The sequence below is a fragment of the Aquarana catesbeiana genome, linkage group LG04 (genome assembly GCF_042186555.1).
Source record: "Aquarana catesbeiana isolate 2022-GZ linkage group LG04, ASM4218655v1, whole genome shotgun sequence".
NCBI lineage: Eukaryota > Metazoa > Chordata > Amphibia > Anura > Ranidae > Aquarana > Aquarana catesbeiana.
In genome coordinates, this window is record NC_133327.1 from 572,540,966 (window position 1) to 572,568,231 (window position 27,266).

The 27,266-nt window shown below is 41.3% G+C and overlaps 1 protein-coding gene across 2 annotated transcripts in view; it reads right to left on the reverse strand.

Moving 5' to 3' along the window:
• Positions 1-14,313: 14,313 nt before the first annotated feature.
• Positions 14,314-27,266, reverse strand: part of NPHP1 (nephrocystin 1) — a 126,821-nt gene continuing 113,868 nt past the window's right edge. Inside the window, exons 20-21 of one of the 2 annotated variants that reach the window (XM_073628063.1) lie at positions 17,273-17,317; positions 14,314-14,729 (exon numbers count right to left, since the gene is read on the reverse strand). In XM_073628063.1, the coding sequence (XP_073484164.1) occupies positions 14,451-14,729; positions 17,273-17,317 (324 nt within the window). In that variant the 3' untranslated portion in view covers positions 14,314-14,450. Of the gene's footprint in view, positions 14,745-17,272; positions 17,318-27,266 lie in introns of both variants that reach the window. The other variant, XM_073628065.1, reaches the window with a different exon arrangement.

Consider the following 27,266-nt stretch of genomic DNA (forward strand, 5'->3'; position numbering starts at 1 on the left):
CTTAAAAAAAGCCAGAAAAACACTGGAAAACTATACGCTCAGGTGTGAATGCAGCCTTAATTTAGGTTTCAGTTGGTTTCTAACAGCTTAGAAACAGATGCCATTTGTTGTCAGAGGGCTGCCAGGCTGGAAAGATTCTGTTGTAATAGAAAATAATAGAAAAAAAAATAGGATTTCTGTGCCTCTTTTATGAACTTTGACTAATTTCTCCACAATAGCTATTCCTAGTAAGTTGAACAGAGACCTTTTTGAAGTGCTTTTACTAATTGTTTAAAATATATAAATATTTTAGGGCAGATAGTCTGGGCACAGGTTTACTTTAAAGTTATCCTACAAAGTCTTAAAGAAAGCCTCCTCTTCTTGTGTCCTTTTGCTTGTATCCCTAGTGGGGAAGGTGAAGATCCCTATTCCACTTTTAACCATTCATGTCAGAATCAAATGAGATCCCCAGCAAGTGCTAGCTTTAAGAATACTGGGAACTCTAGAAGGTGTCTCCCCAGTGTTACCTGTCACATCGCTGCTCTAATACGCAAAATGCACAATAAACCAGATATGGTGAATGATGTAACTGCTACTAGCTCCCATCTTCCCAGTAGTCACTTTTATCCCTTTGATGACAAAAAAGATTTAGGATAATATCAGTAGTTGAGAATACTAATATTTTCCCCTTTGCCAGAAAACTTTCTGAGAACAGGGATAATAAAGTGACATGAGACAATATCCTTATGCCGTGTACACACGACCGGACTTTTCAACAGCAAAGGTCCGACGGAACGAATCCATCGGACAATTCGATAGTGTGTGGGCTTCATCCGACCATTTATGTTGAAAAATCTGACAGACTTTAGAAATAGAACATGTTTTAAATCTTTCCGATGGACTCAAGTCCTATCGAAAAATTCATTCGTCGGTATGCTAGTCCGACGGACCAAAACCGACGCAAGGGCAGCTATTGGCTACTGGCTATGAACTTCCTTATTCTAGTCTGGTCGTACGTCATCACGTTCGAATCAATCGGACTTTGGTGTGATCGTGTGTAGGCAAGTCCGTTTCGTTGGAACTCCGTCAGAAAGCCCTTCGGAGTTCAGTCCGTCGAAAAGTCCGCTCGTGTGTACATGGCATTTTCTCTAAAATATCTCCATACACATCCACTATTTAATGGCCCTGTAATCTATTTTTCATGAAATCGTTTCTTAATATGTTTTTCTGCCTCCTTGCAACTTCCTTTGCAAACTTTTAACCTCTCTTTTACCCCTTTTGTCTGGAACGGGCAGTGCATGTTAATTGCAGTCATTTGCACTGGTCTGCACACACCACACATCCCATAGTCCGACTCCCTAGTCAATCTCAGGAGTGAGAACGAGAGGGTGGCTACATCCCTACATAGTGGAACCATAGAGAACAAACATAGCCACCCTCTAACAGGAAGTCAGTTCACAGCAGAAAAAAACGTACTTATTTGATTTAAGAATACATACTTCAATAGATTACCAGAGTTTAGTGTCAGTTTAAATAATTTGATCAGCGTACTGCTGTGGCTCCACTAACACAGGCTGGGGCAGATCCTCAACTAGGTTGTATCTTTAAACTGCACATATTCCAAGAAATATGCAGTGAAATCAATTGTCATCAAATTTAACATAACATTCAAAAAAGATTGTTGGAGTGGGTTTAGTATCACTTTAAGTAGTTTTTCAAACAATGACAAACACTGATTTGTGCTCTGTGGTAATATTTAAAAATAAAACACATACTGATAAAGTCCAAGCTAAAATTATCTTATCTGTCAGCCTCTGTGCAGGTGATATTGTTCCAAAGGAAAGTGAGGTCACCATATAGTCTGGCTTACTTTTCATCATGATCTAAGCATTTGCATCCCTACAGGGAGATTTATTATTTCCTATGTCCCTGCAGATTGTCAGAGTTCTGGGAAAAAAAGGAACACATACAATTATGCGACTTTGTATTGTTGCAATTCATGCCCTTAGTTGGAGGAGATGTTCTAAAAACCGAAGGAATGATAGGATGTTGTGGGACCTTCAGAATCAGCTTGTATGGCTCATTACTAATACCCTCAGGAAGAATAAAAGTGGCCATAACTGGCTGGATATTAGAGGTATATACAATATTTACCAGTCCTGAAGATGTACCCGCAGTTGTGGTTCCTCAATAGTGATTCATTTGGCTCACATGGTACGGTGACTGCTCCTACCTTGTCCACACCACCTCAGAGTATATGAACCAAAAATGGCTACAGAGAATAATGATCCAGCATCTGATTCAATTTGTACAAGCATGCTCATTTGCATTTGCTTCGTAACAGAGGTATCCCCTAATTGGCTGCAAAAAATCCATCCAGCCAATCCCAACAGCCAGATTGGTTATATATTGTGTGATGTAGGCACAAATCAGTATTGAGCTTATGCAATTGCACACTGTGGATCAATTTCTCCCCAAAGTTCACTAGAAAAACAACAAGATCTTCCAAATCTGGTCTCAGCACCAGTGGCAGCTGGTGCTCCATTTTTTTTTTGGGGGGGGGGGAGTGGAAAACAAACCCCCCCCCCAGCTAGCAAGCACCCCACTTACCCCATTCGGGTCGCAGGCAGGTTCCCCGGCTTCTCCTCCTGGCCAATCCAGGTCGCTTCTCCTCCCGGCCAATCCAGTTTCAGGACCCGCTTCCTGTCCTGATTGGCCTTGAGGAGATACAGAAAGACAATAGCAAATGTTGATTCGCTATTGTCACAAGTAGGTGGGCTCAGGACGCAGTGCTCTGTGCCCCGAGCACAACCTTTTTGAAGCCAATTAGAGCCTCCGGCTCTAATCATGCGATTCACAAAAGAAAACCCTAGAACGCTATGCGTCCGGCGCCTCACAAGGAGATTAGGGGCTGGCGCCTAGATATTAGGGGGTGAGAGGCCGCCGCTGATGGTAAGTATAGCTTTTTCAACAATCCCAGAGTTCAGCTTTAAAGGGGTTGTAAAGGTAAAATTTTTTTCACCTTAATGCACCCCCTTTATGGACAGGCCGCCACTGCTCAGCACTCTGCTCACATCCTCCTCCTCCACACCTTGTTAACAAAGACTGGAAAGCTTCCAAAGCTGCCAAGGAACCAAAATGAAATGAGCTGTTATGTGAAAGTGTTTTGGCTATAAATTTTGAGGTCCAATTACTACAGTGGGAGGCAGGGAGGATTGGTGTTAGGGCCCCTTTATTGATTTGAAATATGTAAATATTTTTGTCATTAGCTGCTTTAAAGCAGAACTCCTGCCTGCCAGGTTTGTTCCATTTGCTTCTGCCTCGCCCTCTGGTGCTTGGTGGAAAACGGTGCTGCTCTTTTATTTTTTCCCTTCACTTCGCTCTGTGTGTTTTCTTTGATTGAGCATTGCAGTAAGCACACTTTCTATCCTGTGTGATACCCACTAGACCCCCTGACAGCAATAGACTTGTATTCTGGACTTCAGGGGGTATCAGTCACAGCAGTACAGTCCTCTCTGGTGCATATAACTTTCATATGACCAGTTTCATCTGGAGTTAGCTGCATAGACCTACCCCTCCCTGTGCACACTCAATCCTGTTACTCAGGAAATCTGCAGCAGTTAGTATACACCAGGGATATGCAATTAGCGGACCTCCAGCTGTTGCAGAACTACAAGTCCCATGAGGCATAGCAAGACTCTGACAGCCACAAGCATGACACCCAGAGGCAAAGGCATGATGGGACTTGTAGTTTTGCAACAGCTGGAGGTCCGCTAATTGAATATCCCTGGTATACACAATAGAGCCACCAGCTTTGATACTCACCTGGCAGAAGCGATAGCAACAAGGAAACCCACTTTGATCCTGTAGTGTGCATCTACAGCAAAGGCTGGACCTGGCAACAAATCTGTCTATAATCTGTCTATACTGGGAAGGAAAAAAGGAACATTTTTCCGAAACCCGGAAGACTAGGACTTACCTGCTAGGACCTTCATCTTTTTGCAGAGTAAAATGTGCGTTTACCACAGGTCACCCCCATTATAAAAGAGGCCAGATGATGACTGACGAGACATTGTCTCCAAAAAGACATCTGCTCCAGGCATATGCTCTGCATTGCGTTGTAGACATCTGTTGGAGAGAGTCCTCAAGACTATCCAAGCAATACCGCAAAGCAGCAAGGGGGAATTCCAAATGCTTAAGAACAGAAGGATCTGTAAGAATAGAATCAGGGTCCCAGGACATTTGTCTGGTCCAAACCACATGGGGGCTCAAAAATCTCCATGGAAACAATAATAGGCTCCATTGCCCAAAAGGCGCTTAGGAGGTTTTAAAGAAAGATCCAAATCTTGTGCCCATAGCATTTGGGACTGTGAAAGACTTCTTAGTGCAGGCAATAGCAGGATCCACAGAAGGCACTAACCATTTGTTGCTAAATACCTCTCCAATAGGGTATTGCTGAATAAACTGCTTAGGGGGTACGTAAACTTTTTTCAGGGTTGTGGCGAGTCACCAAATATTTTCTCAACCACTGAGTGCATTGGAAAATTATAGGGTGGTTTGGGAGCTTTTCTAGAACCTACAGTATATTGGTGACTTTACAGGGGACAGACGTCAAAATTTCCAAATTTAAGCAAGAACATATCTCCACCAGTAGGACAGAGGTGGTATCTTTGAGCTTGGGAAAAAAACAGCTGAGACAGCCTGTTACTACTATGAATTTGTTGATTCTGAAAGAACACCCCCTTTTATTTCTCTTGATTGTTTTGCTGCACTCTGATTGGGTGACCTTGCGGAAGGGGGGTCCAGTGCTGCAGAGCTATCCGAGCTGCAGGATGTTGATGGGGAGCTTCACCTCCACATGTAACCTTGCTCCCTGGACTGGAACACTCTACCCAGCCTAAAAGAAAGGCATCTCTTAACACTTTCCAGTGAGAGGGAAAGAATGATTTCCTTATTGTTAAAGCTAAGCTGGAGAAACACAAAGTTAGAGAGTTCCTTGCTTGGCTGGACAGGAGCATGAGTAAGCGAGGTGCTTAGTCCAGGTCGACAAAATATTGTGTTGAAGAGATCTTAAATGAAATTGGGCAAATGGTACACTCTGGAAGGAGGCTACCATGAGGCATAAAACTCCCATGGAGAATCTAATTGTGGCATGTCTCTTTCACTTCAATTCTCAAGCGTGGTCTCTGAAAGAAAGAATTTTCTTTTCTGGAAGGAAAACCTTTGCTTGAGACGTGTCCAGGACCAAACTTAAGTATTACAGATAAAGAGAAGGCTAGAGAGCAGAATATTTTTAATTGATTATCCAACCAAATGCCAGGGGCAACTGAACTGCCCTGTGGACATTTTTCGGCTGTTGGAAGGGAGATGCATCCTTCAGAAGAAGGTCATCTAGAGAACCTGTGATTTGGATGTCCAGAGCTCTGAGAAGGTAAAAAAAAAAGTACTGGGACCTTTGTAAAAATCCTGAGAACAAAGTATATGCCAAACGGCAGTGCAAGACAGGCATCTTGTCCACGAATGCCCTGTATCCCCCTTGCTTCAGAGAGGAAATTACTGACCTTGAGGATTCCATGCAAAATATTGGCATTTGAAGATATTTGTTGAGGGATTTTAAGTTCAGACTAGGACAAATAACCCCTACGGGCTTTAGTACTGTGAACAGGTTTGCATAAAATCCTGTTAAAACTGCTCCCTGGGAAAAAAGGTAATTCATCAGGGCATTTTGCAAATCTGACTGTCCTTGAACAATCTTTAGTTGATTTGAAAGAAGAAAGCAGTGAGGGGGTAGAATTTGGAACTCTATTTGGCACCCTCTTGAGACCACAGATTGAGCCCCCAGGTCTGGGATTATCTGCGACAGAGAGAGACAAACTATAACAAATATCCCTCTACTCTTGGGAGTGAAGGTGCCCCTTCAATGGGAATAGGACTTTGTGGAAGAGTTGCTATGTTCTGTGGCTCAAGTCTTGCGCTGCAAGGAAGGACTGAATTTAGGATTGGAAGTTGAAGCCTGGGTAGAGCGATTAGGTGCACTACGTTTTGCATAGATAAGAGGCTGCTGAGGAGGGGGATTTTGGGATCTTTCCCTATGGAAGTAAATCCTTCCCTATCGTGACATCTTCTATGAGTTGGTCAAGTGCCTCCCCAAACAGATGTTTTACTTGAAAAGGCATATGTGTGAGACATCTAATATAGGCAGCTTCTGCTGTCCAGGCCTTTAGCCACAAGATTCTGCTCATGTGAATGGAGATTAGGCCATTCTAAAAAAAAATCTTATGTCTTGTTCTGGGGCAGCCACACAAAAGGTAACTGCTCTGTTTAAACGCAATCGTGGAAAACAGGGACATATTGGTTTTTCATTGCCCTAGTCCAGTCTGACATACTGAAATTTGGAGCGAGAGCTGGCTGCAGAGCTGGGCCTACAAGAGTAAATAGAGCCTTTAGGGCTGGGTTCACATATATGCGGCTGGGGTTTCAGTGCGGGAGTCTGGTGTGGTTCTGTTCAACAGTTCAGGTGCAAATTTTTACCTGAAAACGCACCTGAACCGGACTGAAAAACACACAGGACTCTATAAAACCACACCGTGGCCACCCTGCACACATGTGAACTTGCTGCATTGAGAAGGCTGCAAAGATTTTGGGAGGAGTCAAAATGATTCCTGGAGTAATCCAACCATCAACTATTGCGCCTTCTATCTATATGTGAATAGGGAAGGTTTTTGTGGGTTTTATAGGTCTCTTTGTATCCAAAAAAGCATGGCCAAATGGGGGAGAACCAAGGTGTCAAGGCTTTTGAGAATGGCTGCAGTGAGCTTTTCCATGTTACATAGGCAAGGTTTGAAAAAGACACAAGTCCATCAAGTCCAACCTATGTGTGTGATTTTATGTCAGTATTACATTGTATATCCCTGTATGTTGTGGTCGTTCAGGTGCTTATCTAATAGTTTCTTGAAATTATCGATGCTCCCCGCTGAAACCACTGCCTGTAGAAGACAATTCCACATCCTAACCTCTCTTACAGTAAAGAACCCTCTACGCAGTTTAAGATTAAACCGCTTTTCTTCTATTTTTAGTGAATGGCTGCGTGTCTTATTAAATTCCCTTACGCAGAAAAGTTTTATCCCTATCGTGGGGTCACCAGTACGATATTTGTACATTGAAATCATATCTCCTCTCAAGCCTCTCTTCTCCAGAGAGAATATGTTCAGTGCTCGTAACCTTTCCTCATAACTAAGGTCCTCCAGACCCTTTTTTCGTTTTGTTGCCCTTCTCTGGAATGTATGTTATCAAACGTTGCATGAAGCTCCTATTTCAATAATATGAATATATATGAGGAGGTTAGGCAGTCAGTGCAGAAACATTTGGTCAGTCCAATCCATTAAATATAGAAAGAAAACCTGGCACGGTATAACCCCTCGGGACTTTAACAGACCAAATGTAGTAGAAAAAGTCAATGTTTATTAGACATAAATGGAAAAGATAAATACAATGACATGGAGATATCAAGTGTACAAATATAAACAAGATTAAAATGCATGAACCGCATAAGACTTAGCTGCCCTGGATATATGTAGTGGGCTAGCATAGACAAATGCCATATATGACGCCTGACATGTATCGGACGAAATTGTCCTTCTTCAAAGGCTTTGTGTCACATATAAAGGTATGTAGTTTTTCTATAATATAGACAAATCACATATTAGTACAAAAATTACAATAATATATATATATAATTAAATCATGCTGTTAAAGTCGCATATGCGACCCCAAAACTATTTACTTTAAACCAACATGTATAGGTGCAAAAAATGCCACAAATGTACTTACAAAAGCAATTGGCCAAGGATGAGCGCAATATAGAGATCCAAGGCATCTATAGCCAAGGAGCCAGATCAGGGAAGGGCCAATAAGATGGAATGTGGGCCAATGTATTGTGATGCTGTCGCACAGAGCAAGAGGGAGTTAAATGCTGCAAGAGCACCCAGTCAGTGCAGGACAAACATCCGCACTGATTGTTGGGCCATATAGTGTGTAGACCACAGCTGCACAAGATGTAAATCTGTAGATATAAACATAATATAGTGGTAACTAATTGTAATTGAGGCAATGGTTCTAATCACCAAAACTGGAGTCGATCAGTATGCTTGCCTGAAGAACGACCCATGAAAATTTAATAGTGCATAAATTACTAGTATTATATCATCATATTATAAGTCATACCTATAAACGCTGAACATGGGGGGGTCACACTCTCTGCTGCATAGGATTTTAATCCATCAGTATTAATGTGCAACTATAAAGAAAGCACAGGGAATACTAGATGGATCAGATGTGCCAGAGAAAAACAGAGGCATAAAATAATATTATATGTAAAAGGGCCCTGGTTATCCAAGAATAGAGCCAGGTTGCCAATTCATCTTAGTAAGATTAATAAGTAAAGGAGCTTGAGAGAGGATATTACCTGAAATATGTTAGTACAGAGATGTTGCTGCAACAGCTTGGCACATCACAGTGGCAAGATAGTGCAGACATACTGCTTATATATAGGAAGTATAAACAGCTGACTGGGATCACTAATTAGCAACCCGAATCAGCTATGGCCTGGTCACAGAAGCCACGCTGTGCTGTGTGCGTGGCTGGTGTGATTGGGTGCTCTCAGATAAAACGGTGCGCAGCGCCTACCTATCCCAGGGGGCGGAGTTGTGTCCCGCGACGTGACGTCACTGGCACACGTAAGTCCCGAGTGTCCGCGCCTCACAATGGAGCGCAAACAAGAAGGGAATTAGCCAAACCAGAAGAAGTTGAGGCTGAGGTACCACAGACATGGGCAAACAAGTTAGCCCAGGCTGGGATGCCTCCCCTGCTCCGGGCAGCAAGTGGAACCCCCGCCGTCACCGCAAACAGCGCCATAGTCCAAACTGCGGGATACACAGTGGACATACAAAATTGTACATGAGATGTAAATAGCAACCTCTTGTGGTCAAAATTGAAACAACCGCAATGGTTACATAAGGGCACAATCCTGCAATATAACAAATATAGTTGTTAATAATTACATAAAAAACACACATAGATATAAATATTGATATAGACTGTGTATTATAATATACACTAAGCAATATTTCAGAGGAAATCCAGTATCAGAAAACCAATAGTTAGAACATAGGTAATAAAGACTGTACTATTAGATGTCAAGTTCACATTTGCCTGACTGAAAGCCCTCAAGATATGATTTGAGGCTAAACATTTCATTGAGGCCTGGAAATACAGTAGCGTCCAGGTGAAATATCCACCTTGTTTCGCTCTGTAATAATAATTTGTTAGTATCTTCCCCCCCAGGACTATTTGGGATGTGGTCGAGAGCCAGAAACCAAACTTTGGGAGTACGGTCTGGATGGGCAGTGAGACTGTGTCTCCCTAACGGGAGGCCGGGGTCCTTCTTCTTAATGCTGAAAACATGTCTATAGATTCTTAGCCAGAATTGCAATTTAGTTTTAACGATATAGTAGCAATTGCACTCGCATCGCAGCAAATATACTATCCCTGCAGTGCGGCAATTGATAAAATGTTTGGGTTTAAACCATTGTCCATTTGGTAAATATATGTTTTTGGCATTATCCATATAATGGCAGTAATTGCAGGAGCCACATCTAAATGTTCCCACTGATTTCGTACTTCTTTGTTTTACATTCTTGTGTTCACTATGAACCAGTTTGTCATATATAGACTACATTTTTTCAATTTCATCTTTTCAAATGACAATTTTTTTTTTTTTATTGCATTTAAGTCCAAATATGAGATCTGAGGACTTTTTGACCCCAGATCTCATATTTAAGAGGTCCTGTCATGCTTTTTTTCTATTACATGGGATGTTTGCATTTTTTAAAAAAAAAAACAGTGTAAAAATAAATAAAATCAAGTAAAATAAATAAGAATTTTTTTTTTTTTAAACGCCCCGTCCTGATGGTGGTCAAACCACACATGTGAGGTATCGCCGCGATTGTTAGAGCGAGAGCAATAATTCTAGCCCTAGACCTCCTCTGTAACACAAAACATGCAACCTGTAGAATTTTTTAAACGTCGCCTATGGAGATTTTTGAGGGTAAAATTTGACGCTATTCCACGAGCGGGCGCAATTTTGAAGCATGACATGTTGGGTATCAGTTTGCTCGGTGTAACATTATCTTTCACAATATAAAACAAAATTGGGCTAACTTTACTGTTGTCTTATTATTTTATTCAAAAAAGTGAATTTTTTCCAAAAAAGTGTGCTTGTAAGACCGCTGCGCAAATACGGTGTGAAAAAAAGTATTGCAATGACCGCCATTTTATTCTCTAGGGTATTAGGAAAAAAAACAATATATAATGTTTGGGGGTTCTAAGTAATTTTCCAGCAAAAAAAACAGTTTTAAACATGTAAACACCAAAATCTCAAAACGTAGCAAAATAGTAGCATCGCAGCAAATACACTATCCCTGCAGTGCGGCAATTGATAAAATGTTTGGGTTTAAACCATTGTCCATTTGGTAAATATAAGTTTTTGGCATTATCCATATAATGGCAGTAATTGCAGGAGCCACATCTAAATGTTCCCACTGATTTCGTACTTCTTTGTTTTACATTCTTGTGTTCACTATGAACCAATTTGTCATATATAGATGGAGCTTTACGGTAAGTAATTAATGGTTGAGTGGGAACAAAATATGTCAATGTGGCATCCATGCTAAGTAAGTGCCAATATTTTTGCAAATAACTTTGATCTGTCTGTGTTGCTGGCAATATAATGTGATAACCAGTGCGAGAACCTGGTCCTTAGTTGTTTTTTTATGAAACAAAAGTTCATTACGGATTTTATTTTTAGCTTTTTCATAGGCTTTCTTAAGGATACCATTGGTATACCCACGTGCTCTCAATCTAGTTCTCAATAATTGAGCTTCCTTTTCAAAAAGTTTGTCACTGGAATAGTTACGTCTGGCCCTAATATACTGTCCAAATGGTATTGGTGCTAACAGCAGTTTTGGGTGAAAGCTGGAAGCGGCCAGAATGGTGTTACCGGCTGTGGGATTTCTATATAGCTCACTTTGTAGTGAGCCATCTGGATGTTTGGATATTGTGAGATCCAAAAAGGAAATACTTTGAATGTCATGAATCATAGTACATTTTAAATTGAATGTATTGGTTACATTGATGTATTCCAAAAATTCAAAAAGAACAGTGATAGGGCCTTTCCACAACATGGTAACGTCATCAATGTAACAATACCATGTTTTGATACATCCTGAAAAGGAAGGGTTTGCCACACAGTCTGACAGCAACATTTGCTCCCACTCCCTCAGGTACAGATTGGCATATGCCGGGGCACAACAAGTGCCCATGGCAACGCCCTGTACCTGGAGGTAGTGGGAGCCATTAAGAGAGAAAAAGTTGTGTTCGAGTATTAACTCTAGGGAGGCCAGTGTAAACTGGACCAAGGAATCAGGATATCTGTTAGACCGAAGTAAGACATGTCGCAGTACCGAGAGGCCCTGGTCATGTGGAATAGAACTGTAAAGGGCCTCCACGTTGATGGCGACTAGGAGGGTGTCACCCTCCTATTTCTAGGTCTGCCATTGACAGTTTTCAACAAGAGTTCTATGCACTCGTTGATGAGGCCTTTCATCAAGGGGGAGTTCCACTTGCTGCCATTTCCACCTTGTATCCCGCAGTTTGGACTATGGCGCTGTTTGCGGGGACGACGGGGGGTTCCACTTGCTGCCCGGCGCACGGGAGGCATCCCAGCTGGGCTAACTTGTTTGTCCGTGTCTGTGGTACCTCAGCCTTCCCTTCCTGTTTGCGCTTCATTGTGAGGCGCGGACACTTGGGACTTACGCGCACCAGTGACGTCACAACGCGGGACGCAGCTTCGCCCCCTGGGACAGGCCGGCGCCGCACACCGTTTCATCTGAGAGCACCCAATCACACCAGCCGCACACACAGCACAGCGCGGCTTCTGTGACCAGGCCACAGCTGATTAGGGTTGCTAATTAGTGGTCCCAGTCAGCTGTTTATATTTTCTATATATAAGCAGTATGTCTGCACTATCTGGCCACTGTGATGTGCCAGGCTGTTGCAGCAACATCTCTGTACTAACATATTTCAGGTAATATCCTTTCTCAAGCTCCTTTACTTATTAATCTCACTAAGATGAATTGGCAACCTGGCTCCATTCTTGGATAACCAGGTTCCTTTTAATATTATTTTATGCCTCTGTTTTTCTCTGGCACATCCGATCCATCTAGTATTCCCTGTGCTTTCTTTATAGTTGCACATTAATACTGATGGAATAAAATCTTATGCAGCAGAGAGTGGGATCTCCCCCTATGTTCAGCGTTTATAGGTATGACTTTCATAGGTATAATACTAGTACTTTATGCATTATTAAATTTTCATGGGTCGTTCTTCAGACAAGCATACTGATCGACTCCAGTTTTGGTGATTATAACCATTGCCACAATTACAATTAGTTACCACTATATTATGTTTATATCTACAGATTTACATCTTGTGCATCTGTGGTCTACACACTATACGGCCCAATAATCAGTGCGGATGTTTGTCCTGCACTGACTGGGTGCTCTTGCAGCATTTGACTCCCTCTTGCTCTGTGCGACAGCATCGCAATACATTGGCCCACATTCCATCTTATCAGCCCTTCCCTGATCTGGCTCCTTGGCTATACATGCCTTTGATCTCTATATTGCACTCATCGATGGCCAACCGCTTTTGTAAGTACATTTGTGGCATTTTTGTGCACCTATACATGTTGGTTTAATGTATATAGTTTTGGGGTCGCATATGCGACTTTAACAGCAAGGTTTAATTATACATATATTATTGTAATTTTTGTGCTAATATGTGATTTGTCTATATTATAGAAAAACTACATATCTTTATATGTGACACAAAGCCTTTGAAGAAGGACAATTCCGTCCGAAACATGTCAGGCGTCATATATGGCATTTGTCTATGCTAGCCCACTACATATATCCAGGGCAGCTAAGTCTTATGCAGTTCATGCATTTTAATCTTGTTTATATTTGTACACTTGATATCTCCATGTCATAGTATTTGTCTTTTCCATTTTTGTCTAATAAACATTGACTTTTTCTACTACATTTGGTCTGTCAATTAAAGTCCTGAGGGGTTATAACGTGCCTTGTGCACCAGGTTTTCTTTCTATTTCAATAATACAGCAATCTGGGGAAGAAAAATCTTCCACATCTTCCTCCAATACTGCCTCAATGTCCTCTTTATTTTATTCTGTGTCTGCCTTGTCTAAGGGTAAGACATATCAGGATCCGACTCAAAAAGTAAAACAAGGGTAGGAGAAGAGGTGGTGCATTTTTTAGCCCAGTGCAAAAATGGCTGTATTCAACCCATTATTTGTCTAATAAATTATGACAAAGATGAAGGGAATTTAGCCTTTGTCGGGTAGGTCACATGTGGGCCTGAAATAAAGCTAGAAGCAGATGCAGAGACTGGTGTTAGAGCCAGCTCCTGCCCTGGTGGAAGGGGCGCGTCATCGCTCTGAGATTGTGTGTTGTGCGGGCCTTCAGCAGAGTGAATGTTTGCCTGTGGGTTTGCAATGGCTCCCTTTTCCCCTGGTCGCCGCCATAGCTACAAATGAGGGTATTCCCCCATGGGGTACTCACAGAGTAAGATGTAGAATATAGGGTAAGCATATCGGAAAGGAGAATGTAGCTACCCTGGTGTGGCCTGCCCTGTAGGGAATCCTTGTTCTGAAAGGGCAGGAGGAAGCGCATGAGTACCATATAAGGGCTTTAGGCAGTAGCAGTGGTATAATGTGCAACCTGTGTTGAGATGTAACACCTGGTCATCCACCTGTGACTAAGCTCTGAGTAGTTTTAGCGCCAAATTGAAATGTTCACACTGTAGTGAGTGAAAATATTTGAAATATAACACCAGTCTTTTACAGTCAGAATTATACTAGGTGACCCCATCTTACCTGTCTATGAAGCTGGACTGTATATAAAGTTTAGGCTTCGCCTGTCTCAGTTGGCATACCCTCGAAGGGGTCTTCATGGGCTAGGTTCCATAGGGTGGACTACAGCCCTGGACCTGTATAGCACCTTGCGGCGGACTACGCGCGCTGTACGTGCGATAGGGATATGGGGGAGGCACCCAGTGTCCAATCACCTGAAGGCAGGAACCTACAACCAGGGTGTATGAATAATTTGCTTGTGTCCTGTATGATTAGGATAATCATAATACAAAAGCACCAGCTGAGGCAACATGGATTTTTTTTTTTAATAATAATAAGTGCAAAAATTGTACAAACCTTTGCTGAATAAATATTTCCAGTATATAAAAAAGAAACAACACAACATCAATGCACAACATATACATATATGTTTATACTATAGTCATTTTGAAAAAGTACATTTCAAAAACCCAGCTCAGCACACTTCTCATGCAGTGATCACAGAGGTTCTCGATGCATCAAGAAAGTCATATGTTATCTCTGACATGTCAAAGGGCTTGTGAAGACAATCAGGTGACAGCAGGTAATGGAGGGCTCCATCCTTCTCCCTGTTTTGCTTTAGGAAATCAGCAATAGCTTTCCAGCGTGCAGCATCTGTTTCATCATCTGCCCATCTAGGTTCCTGGAGAAATGTTGATTGTAGAAGAGGGTAAGCTGTGTCGTGGTACACTTGAATGAATGTGCTCTTCAAAAATTCTGGATCTCCCTACAGATAAATATACTACATTAACTATAAAACTGAACTAATTTTGTTCCTGAGTTTTTGGTTTTATTGCATACATTTCTGCCCAATGAAGCACCTATGTCCATTGACAAAAAGGCAAGTACTGACTTGGTCTCTTAATCCCACATTGCATTTACTTCAACATATTGCATAAGATAAAAGGACCTCATTCACAACTTTCACAAAAGACAGCAAACCATTTATTGATATAAAAGAGGGCAATACAAAATATTAAACCCTTTTCTACCAGGGCAATTTGTGAAATGTTTGCACACATGTTAAAATCTGCTTTCTAGTAAATACTTTAAACCCCATAAATTATATATTTTCTGAAAGCAGAGGCCCTGTAGAATGAATGGTAGCAGTTTTTTATGTTGCATGATATTTGTGCAAATGCTGATGCGCATATGTTTCATGTTCATATTTTTGTATATATTCAGGAAAAAAGTATTTTTATTTTTTTTTAACAGGTCCATTTTATTATTTGCTTTATTTTATGCTTTCTTTATTGATTATACGATTCTGTGATGCAATAGGTTAAGGTGAATTCTATTAAAAATAAAAGAAAAAGGAAAAAGGTGTTTGGGTCCACATCTTACCAATTTTTCCATAAATGCTGGTTCAGTGTTATTTATCTATCATACTAATAGGCTTATTTATTACGGTTACTCAAAATTACCATATTTATCGGCGTATAACACATACTTTTCCCCCTGAAAATAGAGGGTAAACAGTGCCTGCGTGTTATATGCTGATTTTTTTTTTTTTTTTTTTTACCAATGGGGGGTGGGGATCGGGTGGTCCGCCCTGGGTGCCACTCATTGGGTGGGTGTCAGGCCGGCTGCCCCGCCTTTCCTGGCCCTGGGACAGCACTGCCAACATACTTTAAAGTTAAGAAAACATTAACGCAAGCCCTTTCTCATACACCGCTCCTCCTGTGTCACTCTCAATGTAAATGGAAGCCTCAAAAGTGTTTTTCCTGAAACTTCCCTCTTAAAGTTAGGGTGCGTGTTATATGCCGATAAATACAGTAATTAAATTCCAATTTTTATCAGTTGACATACCAACATCACAAACATCTTTCAATAGTTTAGAGCATGAACAATGACAGGTGTGTCATGACTGGTAGCTAAGGGTTAATATACCTTGCATAATGCTATGTTGCTTAAAGTATATCTGAGGCCAAAGCTTGTTTTCCATTTTGGATAGAGTAAGGGGGGGGGGGGATGGTGAAACAGCTGCATTTTCTTTATTTTTGCCATCTGTGTGGAAGTTTCCCTTATCAAGGAGATTTCCCTTCACTTCTTGTCCTGGAGACTCACCAGGAAGTGAGAGAACATCTTTTAAACGTTAGAGAAATTTCCTCTAGGTTTTTTTTTTTTTAAAGCCCGTGGTGTGTAAACACACTCCAAAAAAACTCCACATGGTGCAAAAAAAAGTGCACACACATAAAGAGTGATACACAAAACGGGCACAGGGTGTACACTAGTCCTCCAAAGGAGAAGGACCTTGAACCTGATCCCCCGGGCGTTAGGCTCCAGGTGGGGACTGAGGTACTTTCACTTGGTCCATCTGGCCGAAACCAGACAGACCCCATTCTTTGGAAGGTCTGCCAAAACAGACCCACCCAAGTACTAGGTGGGACTCCCCCAAAGGGAGACCCCATGAGAGAGGGCGAACCAAGCCAGAAGACCATGTCCACCCCCTCCCAAGACATTCAGGGCAGGCCCAAGGACCTACACCCTATCAGTCAAATGTGAAACAAATGTGCACACAACAAAAAAAAATACAAAAAAGTGACAAGCAGGGCAATTAATTATCAAAGTGGGGGGAAGGAAGTGGAGAGGGGAAGTGAAAGTAACTGTTGTGCAATACGAGCACCAGCCCCTGCCGATACAAACCGTCTAGGTACCATTACACCAGAGGATTTGCATAGCCACCTCCCCATATAGAAGCAGCACAGTGCCTCCTCTGGCAACTGATAAGAACAGATTTTTTTTTTTAAATGTTTTGAAAGCCCACGTTGTGTGAACACACTCAAAAACTTCACCCGGTGCCAAACTGATAAGAGCAGATACTACAAAAGGCAGAGAAAACTAGTATTCCTGTTCTGGTGACAATTCAAAAGGTGGCAGATGCTCGGAACAGTGAGAGAGAGTGAGTTTTCCGAACGGGAACACAGACAGCAATACAAACCTGACAGTGGTTCTTATCCCAATCTACCAATCTATCCAGATTTTTTAAAAATGCCTTTAGCTTTACCTCAAATGTACAGAAATCATTATTTTATTCCTAATTCTCTCAAATGTTTTTCATCCTTTAAAACACAATTTTACATATTATGTAGCATATAAAGAAATAAGGGATGGCATATGACCCTAATGGGGCATTCTCTAAAGTAAAAAGCAAAGTACAAAATGCAGCAACTTAATGCTTTGCACATCATAATTATGCTTTGAAGCATTTTGCTGCAAAAAAATTACACTGGTATCATTAAATAGTAATAATAATGAGAAAAGTGCTACCTTTTCTGACCTCTTCAAAGAGTTCAGCTTTTCAGCCCATCCACTCTGAAAAGGAAACAATATAAATAATGTGATAATAAATTTATTGAAATGTTGTACATGTGTATTTGTTAACGTGTATATTCTGTATCTGTGTTGAGAAATCAATCAATGAAAAAGAACATGGTCTAACAGCATAGTATAGATTTGTCCAGAGAAGAGGAGCAGCTCATGTGGACAATCAATTCATATATTAGGCTTAAGGACCGAGCCTCTATCTGAGATCTGTTGTTTACAAGTTAAAAACATTTTTTTTTTTGCTAGAAAATTACTTAGAACCTCCAAACATTATACATTTTTTTTCGAACACCCTAGAGAATAAAATGGCGGTTGTTGCAATACTTTGTCACACCGTATTTGTGCAGCAGTCTTACAAGCGCAATTTTTTTGGAAAAAAAATACACTTTTTTTAATTAAGAAAATAAGACAACAGTAAAGTCAGCCCAATTTTTTTTATATTGTGAAAGATAATGTTATGCTGAGTAAATAGATACCCAACATGTCACGCTTCAAAATTGCACCCGCTCGTGGAATGGCGACAAGCTTTTACCCTTAAAAATCTCCATAGGCAACGTTTAAAAAATTCTACAGGTTGCATGTTTTGAGTTACAGAGATGGTCTAGGGCTAGAATTATTGCTCTCACTCTACCGATCACGTGTGTGGTTTAAACACTGTTTACATATGCGGGCGCTACTCACGTCTGCGTTCGATTCTGCACGCGAGCTTGGCGGGACGGGGCGCGTTTAAAGAAAAAAATTGTATATTTGGCCGGATGTTTCCCATAAAAGAGTGATAGAAGCTGATCATAGGTTCCCACGCTATGGCGTGGAAGCCTAAAATAAGCATTGTAAAGGCAATACAAACAATAGTTATTTTGACTATCCAATATACTGTAAGCTTACATGAAAAATCTCTTTTTATGTGTGAGTGCTGCCTGTCCGCTGGCCATCTCTTTCCACAACCTACTGATTCCCTACATGCTTTGCAGCTTCTCTGTTGTTTATGTTCCATTTCTAAGGACTACATTTCCTATGGTACCTTGTTGCCTTCAAGCGGTGATTCCTGTACTGACTCCGCCTCTTGAAACTCCCCCTCTCATCACCTCTGTAGTTCATAAGGCAGGCTCTGTGACACAGCACACAGGGCATAGTGAGCATGTGTCCCAAAATTCAAGTAAATAAACGCGTGGGGATCTTTGCCAAGTAAGTTTACAAACTTCAAGATCATTCAGATGAAAAGGACTGGGCTAGAAATAATTGAAATACCATGTGGAAATGAATATATACATTTTACATTTTGGCCATAGATACACTTGGAAATAAAACCTTTCAGGTGGTATATGCACTGTTTTTAAAATGTGTCCTGTTTCTTATATGGATAAAGCGTTAAAAAACCTCTATCGAAAAAAACATTTAGGTGCTTAGTTGATTTTTAGCTCTGTAGTTCTGAAAGCAATGACGATTTAATGAGCATATTTAACACTGAACAATGAGTCAGTAGTCCATGTTAAATGAAAGCGATTACTGCAAATAGCAGAAATATTACATGTGATCGATTTTATATGCTGTTTGACATGCTTGTTACAATAATTGGTCACTTAGTGTTTTACAGTATAGTGTTGTGCATGAAAGAAAGTCTTTACAGAGAACAGGACACTCACAATTTGCTATATTACAAGAACAGTTTTGGAATATTAAAATGGTTTGTGGACTGAAATGTTAACCACTTCAATACAGGGCATTTGCACCCCCTTCCTGCCCAAGCCAATTTTCAGTTTTCAGCGCTGTCGCAATTTGAATGACAATTGTGCGTCATGCAACACTGTACACAAATGAAATTTTTATTTTTTATTTATTTATTTTATTTTTCCCCCACAAATAGAGCTTTCTTTTGGTGGCATTTGATCGCCTCTGCGGTTTTTATTTTTTTGCGCTATAAACAAAAGTTTGAAAAAAAATCACAATATATTTTACTTTTTGCTATAGATAAATAGCCCAATTTTTTTTAAAAAAAAACAATTTTTTTCCTCAGTTTAGGCCGATATGTATTCTTCTACATATTTTTGGTAAAAAAAAAAAAATTGCAATAAGCGTATATTGATTTATCTGCGCAAAAGTTATAGTGTCTACAAAATAGGGGATAGTTTTATGGCATTTTTATTATTTTTCTTTTTTTTTTACTAGTAATGGCAGCGATCTGCGATTTTTATCATGACTGCGACATTGCGGCAGACATATCGAACACTTTTGACACTATTTTGGGACTATACACATTTATACAGCGATCAGTGCTATATAAATGCATTGATTACTGTATAAATGTCACTGGCAGGGAAGGCCCCTAGTTAACACTAGGGGGCGATGATGGGGTTAATTGTGTTACCTAGGGAGTGATTCTAACTGTAGTGGGAGGGGACTCACAAGGGGAGGAGACCGATCGGTGTTCCTCTGTACTGGGAACACATGATCGGTCTCCTCTCACCTGATAGGACGTGGATCTGTGTGTTTACACACACAGATCCACTGTCCTGTTCTGTTAACAGGCAATCCCCGGTGCCCGTCAGACATTGCGGCCGCTGGGCACGCGCATCGGCTCCCGAGTGACACGGCGGGTGCCCCCCAGACGGCCAAGAAGGTCATATAATGCCTGCCCAGGATGGGAGATCCCTCCTGCGGACGTCATATGACTATGGCTGGGATGGGAAGTGGTTAAAGTAATTTTTTTAATAGCATTGCAATTTTAAAAAAACTTATGTAGAAATACATTAAATCACTTCTAAAGAAAGGAAAATTTGAATATTTCAAGCATGGCTGGTTTAGACGGAAGAAGAGAATTAAAGTATGCTAACAGTAAGGGTGGATAACTGTACACCGTGGAAAGCTAAAACTTCAACTTCTTTCTCTACATCTAAAATCCTTAGACAACCTAACAGCTACACAGAGGAACCAAGTTGATGCGTTTTACATTTACGTCAAGAGACGCCTAGTCATAACCTGACAAGGTTATGGCTAACCATCCGTGGACGTAAAACGCATAAACCTGGTTCATATGTGTCACTATGCTGTTGTCTAAGGATTTGAATCAATTCAATAAGCAAGTTGGAGTTTCATCTTTCTGTGATGTGTGGTTATCCAGCCCTACTATTTGCATTAATTATGGATATGAGCCAAACCTGCACCTAGGCTGTCTCAGGGGCATTGGATGGCGGCGCAACCTGGAGCTGTGCTTTACTCTGTTGTGTATTAAGAGAATGAAAGGAAATGTGTGCTTTTCCCATGCAAGGCAAAGCAACAAGTTTGCTTTAAAGCCCAGTCCCCCATTAGCACCTTTCTTTTGTTCTTGCAATGTTTTGTTTAGCTGCTCGGAGCTAAAAACATACCTGGTACTTAAAGGTATAGGGGAGCATTTGACATATTGCCCTTACCCTCACCTAACATCGCTGGTGTTTGCGGATTAGCCTAGCCACATGGGGGCAGGAAAAGAGTCTTCTACCTTGTGTAAGCGCCAGTTAGAGCAAGCTTACACAGAGGCTAGTATACACTAGTAGAAGAGTTCAGTTTGTGATCAAATTTCCTTCATACAATTCATATTGACTTGTATGAAAGGATTAGAGCAGGGCACAAACGAATATCAAACTGACGAAAGGCCCATATAGTCAAGATCTAGGTGTAGGTGGACAACTCAGCAACCATATGCAGCTACCGTATGTTGAAAACTAGATATGTAATTATGTGTGCCGCTCAGGCTGTGAGTGCTTCTAGTCCTGTGCCCACCGCTATGAGAGTCAGCCAGGAAAGGAGCTTAGCTCTGCTCCAAACGTCATTGGAAAATAAAAGCTGTATCCCATGGGCTGCACATTGAAGCAAACCCACTGCGATGAAGTGTGTGGAAGTCTCAGCATAGGCTTCCACCAAGCCATGCCAGTGAGTTTTGTTCTAGCCCTCCGAGGGGATGGTCTCTAATTCAGACCCCATTACATGCACTTTCTCCCAACTGATGCAGTAGCTCTGAGCTCAGCGTTTGAGAGCTCACTCCTGTGATGGCAAAGGTGAGGAGTAATAGCTGGGCCTTTCTTAGCAACATCCTGTGAGTTTTCCAGTCAAGCTTCATGAGGCATGTAAAAAACCTACACCTATAATAAGTGCAATATTAAACTTTAGTCAAAGCTACACTGTTTGTTTTGATCTACAGACACACCTTATCTGCATAGGCAGTTTTTGGTAAAAGGTTTGAGAATGTGTTCCTTGATCATCCGCTCAAGGGCGAATATTGCTGTGCAAAATGTAAGCACTTTGTTTCCCTGGAAGCCCAGATTCTGAATCTGGGGAAGCAACTGTCAGCACTGAGAAGTCCCTCCATACTAAAGCAGAGCAAGGAGCGTACACGGCAGATGCTGGCAGGGGCCAGCACAGAGGCGGGTGGAGACAAAGAGGTGCAGGCACTAGCAAAGAGTAGATGGGTGACAGTCGGGAAGGGTAAAGAGGGAAGTGCCAGGGAGGCCGACCCAGGACTGGAGCATCCCAATAAGTACGCTCCATTGAGTGAAATTGGTGAAACCAGTCAGGGACCAGCACTGCTGGAGCTGAGGGACTCTCCTAGCTGCCAGGGAAAGAACTCCTCCAGTGAGAGTGGGGGGGCAGGGAAGGGAAAGGAAAGACAGATTCTGGTGGTAGGGGACTCAATTCTTAGGACAGAAAGGGCAATCTGTAACCAAGACCTGAAGCGTCGAACAGTATGTTGTCTACCGGGCGCTCGGGTTCGGCACATCATGGATCTTGTGGATAGATTACTGGGAGGGGCTGGGGAAGACCCAGCTGTCATGGTGCACGTTGGCATCAATGACAAAGTCAGAGGCAGATGGAGTGTCCTAAAGAACGATTTTAGGGACTTTAGGGGCTAAATTGAGGAAAAGGACCTCCAAGGTAGTATTCTCAGGAATACTACCGGTACATCGAGCCACACCAGAAAGGCAGAGGGAGATTAGGGAAGTAAACAAGTGGCTGAAGAGCTGGTGTAGTAAGGAGGGGTTTGGGTTCCTGGAGGACTGGGCCGACTTCTCAGTCGATAACCGGTACTATAGAAGGGACGGACTGCACCTAAATGAGGAGGGTGCAGATCTGCTGGGAATGAAGATGGACAAAAAGTTAGAGGGGTTTTTAAACTAGGCGATGGGGGGGGAGGGTCCAGAGGTAGAGATAGTCAGCGCGAAAGATATTCCAGAGGGTAGTATTGGGGGCATTAGTGGTAGGTTGACCAAAGCACAAAAACACAAGGTAAGTATAGTAGCAAGTCCTAGTTGCAATCTCGAAACACCCAATACGAGGACAATATGCGACCGGTCTAAACTATGTGGCATGTTCACCAATGCCAGGAGCATGGCGGACAAGATGGGTGAACTAGAGATACTGTTGTACGAGGGGGATTTGGATTTTATGGGAATTTCAGAGACCTGGTTCAACAGCTCTCATGATTGGCTGGCAAACATTCAAGGGTATACCCTTTACCGCAAGGATAGAGAGGGTAAAAAAGGGGGAGGGGTATGCCTATATATCAAGAATAATGTACAAGTGAATGTGAGAGATAACATCACTGAGGGAGCTAGGGAGGAGGAGGTGGAATCCTTATGGGTAGAGCTCCAAAGGGATGAAGCTAAGGGGAAAATAATACTGGGAGTATGCTATAGGCCCCCTAACCTGAGGGAGGAAGTGGAGACAGATCTCCTATCACAATTTGGATTAGCAGCAAGGATGAGAAGTGTTATCATAATGGGGGATTTTAATTATCCAGACATAGACTGGGCGGAGGGAACCGCGCATTCATTTAAGGCTCGCCAGTTCCTTAATGTCTTGCAGGACAATTTTATGGGTCAGATCGTAGACGCACCAACTAGAAATAAAACATTACTGGATCTACTGATTACCAACAATACAGACCTGATCACGGATGTGGAAATACGGGGCAATTTAGGTAACAGCGATCACAGGTCAATTAGTTTCAGTATAAATCACACAAATAGGAAACATAAAGGGAATACAAAGACACTGAATTTCAAAAGAGCCAACTTCCCTAAACTACAAACCTTGCTAAAAGGCATAAATTGGGATAAAATATTAGGAACAAAGAATACGGAGGAGAGATGGATTTGCTTTAAGAGCATATTAAATAAGGGCATTAGCCAATGTATCCTATTGGGTAATAAATTTAAAAGAGAGAACAAAAGTCCTGGATGGCTTAACTCCAATGTAAAAATGAATATAAAAGCAAAGGAGAAGGCCTTCAAAAATACAAGGTTGAGGGATCATCCTCTGCATTCAGACTTTATAAAGAACGCAACAAGAAATGTAAGGGTGCAATTAGGATGGCTAAGATAGAACATGAAAGACACATAGCGGAGGAGAGCAAAAAAAATCCCAAGAAATTCTTTAAGTATGTAAACAGTAAAAAAGGGAGGACAGAACATATTGGCCCCATAAAGAATGAGGAAGGACATCTGGTTAACAAAGGATGGGGAGATGGCGAAGGTATTGAATTTATTCTTCTCCTCAGTCTTCACGAGTGAATCGGGGGCTTCAGTAACCAAAACTGCAGTGTTTATCCTCATGACACAACACAGGAAGCACCTCCATGGTTAACAGAGGACAGAATTAAAATTAGACTTGAGAAACTTAACATTAATAAATCACCGGGAGCAGATGGCTTGTATCCGAGGGTACTTGGGAACTCAGTCAAGTGATTGCCAGACCGTTGTTCCTAATTTTTACAGACAGTCCACTGACTGGAATGGTACCAGCTGATTGGAAAAAAGCCAATGTAGCACCAATATTTAAAAAGGGCCCAAAATACATCCCTGGGAATTACAGACCAGTTAGCCTAACATCAATAGTATGTAAACTCTTGGAGGGGATGATAAGGGACTATATACAAGATTTTAGTAATGAGAACGGTATCATTAGCAGTAATCAGCATGGATTCATGAAGAATCGTTCTTGCCAAACCAATCTACTAACCTTCTATGAGGAGGTGAGTTGCCATCTAGATAAAGGAAGGCCCGTAGACGTGGTGTATCTGGATTTTGCAAAAGCATTTGACACAGTTCCCCATAAACGTTTACTGTACAAAATAAGGTCTGTTGGCATGGACCATAGGGTGAGTACATGGATTGAAAACTGGCTACAAGGACGAGTTCAGAGGGTGGTGATAAATGGGGAGTACTCGGAATGGTCAGGGGTGGGTAGTGGGGTTCCCCAGGGTTCTGTGCTTGGACCAATCCTATTTAATTTGTTCATAAACGACCTGGAGGACGGGATAAACAGTTCAATCTCTGTATTTGCAGACGATACTAAGCTAAGCAGGGCAGTAACTTCTCCGCAGGATGTGGAAAACTTGCAAAAAGATCTGAACAAATTAATGGGGTGGGCAACTACATGGCAAATGAGGTTCAATGTAGAAAAATGTAAAATAATGCATTTGGGTGGCAAAAATATGAATGCAATCTATACACTGGGGGGAGAACCTCTGGAGGAATCTAGGATGGAAAAGGACATGGGGGTCCTAGTAGATGATAGGCTCAGCAATGGCATGCAATGCCAAGCTGCTGCTAACAAAGCAAACAGAATATTGGCATGCATTAAAAAGTGGATCAACTCCAGAGATAAAACGATAATTCTCCCACTCTACAAGACTCTGGTCCAGCGGCACCTAGAGTATGCTGTCCAGTTCTGGGCTCCAGTCCTCAGGACGGATGTACTGGAAATGGAGCGAGTACAAAGAAGGGCAACAAAGCTAATAAAGGGTCTGGAGGATCTTAGTTATGAGGAAAGATTGCGAGCACTAAACTTATTCTCTCTGGAGAAGAGACGCTTGAGAGGGGATATGATCTCAATATACAAATACTGTACTGGTGACCCTACAATAGAAATAAAACTTTTTCGCAGACGAGAGTTTAACAAGACTCGTGGCCACTCATTAAAATTAGAAGAAAAGAGGTTTAACCTTAAACTACGTAGAGGGTTCTTTACTGTAAGAGCGGTAAGGATGTGGAATTCCTTTCCACAGGCGGTGGTCTCAGCGAGGAGCATCGGTAGCTTCAAGAAACTATTAGATAAGCACCTGAATGACCACAACATACAGGGATATTCAATGTAATACTGACACATAATCACACATAGGTTGGACTTGATGGGCTTGTGTCTTTTTCAACCTCACCTACTATGTAACTATGTAACACTAGGAAAAATCCAAAATAATATTTCTTCTCCTTATTTAATTGATATAAGTTTTTTAAAATAGCCAAATTATTGTCTTTCTCCAGCTTTTAAAAGTCACAGGAAGATGCAATTATTACACCTCAAATAAATATGCACTGAAACCTGCCTAGTACTAGAGAACAGTGAGATGTTAAAGGGTTTATAGAAACCAATTGCTGAACACAGAATTTGTCACTCATCTATGTAAAGGTTCAATTTAATTATACAGTGTGTCACCTTGTAAATTTATCATAGGACTCCACAAATAAGTAGTACAAGAGCTTCTATATTTCTCGATGTTCTAATAATCTAGACTTCATACTTTCACTGAGGATTGGTCTTGCAGGGCGGGCTGAATATATTAACTGTATTATAATTAAAACACCCACTCCTTCCGGACCTGCAAATCTGCCCTAGTTAGGAGTTCATAAGTCTGCTTTACTGCCTGATAGTACACTGCAAATAATAATTTAGCCTAAAGACCAAAGTGCGTAAAATGTGGAGACAGGACAAAAAAAAAAAAAAAGAGTTCAAGTATGAAAGGAAACTTTTCTAGACATCTTATTTATACAATGTTATTTCCTTACTATGGAAGTTGCTATTGCTGACATAATTCCAGAAATGTTAGTCACCCAGCTGTTGTGCTCTACTCAGTTTCTGACTCCAGAACAACATACTCAAAGAGGTATTTTAACCATGTGTTGCGTTCGATTTTAAATTGCTAGATCACCCTGTGTATCAAAATCATGAAATGTGCTATAAATGGTGAAATTATCAATGTATACTTGCATATAATATTTCCAAAACATCAAAAGAAAACAAACTTGTTTGTATGCTGGTGGGATCTCTCATGTTGCTATTTCGGATTGAGACTTTCTCTTCTCCCGGACAGCACTATATGAGTGAGTGGCAAGCAAGGAGAAGTGCTTGTATTTGTTCCCTACATATGTGAGTGCTTTTTATTTTGAATAAAGAGTTTTATTATGGCGGTGAGCACTATGATTTGTAATTTGTTTGGGAGGAAAACAAAGATTCCTTGGCTGGTTGAGCCATTGTGATCCAAAGTTTAGGCTAAGCTTTGTGATTTCACTAAGCAACATCTTGGGCAATATACATAGGCTGTCCTGGGTTCTGGAGCCTGACACTTATATGCCATTTTGACTTTTGTAGTGAAGGTCAGAAATGGTGGTGAGCCTTTACCCTTGGTTGAGACTTTTTTGTGGTGGAGCATGTATACTCAAGCATAAAGTGGACTCTTTGGAAATGTTATATTTTTCTATACACTGATATTTCATACATTATTTATAGCACATTTAATATTATTGATACACAGGGTGAGCTAGCAATATAAAATTGAGCACAGTACACGGTTAAAACATTTTGATTTATATGAACGATTGCTTGCAGTCTGGTATTGTTTGACTGTTGCGTAACATTTATTGTTCTCTTCAAGATACTCAAAGAGGTACTGGGAACTTTTAGACATGCAAGTGTAGTCAGATGAAGGAAAACTTTAAACAAGTGCAATTGCTCTGGTGAGGCAGCTCCCACGCAGCAAGGCTTCCCTCCATGGACAGCCTACAGTAGCTAAAACCATAGAAATACAGAAAGAAGCGCCAGACCAAAATTAGATAAAAGTTCTAGATTCTATTTTTTTAAATTTTTTTACCAACAATTAAAACTATCACATTAAAAACATCCAATGCGT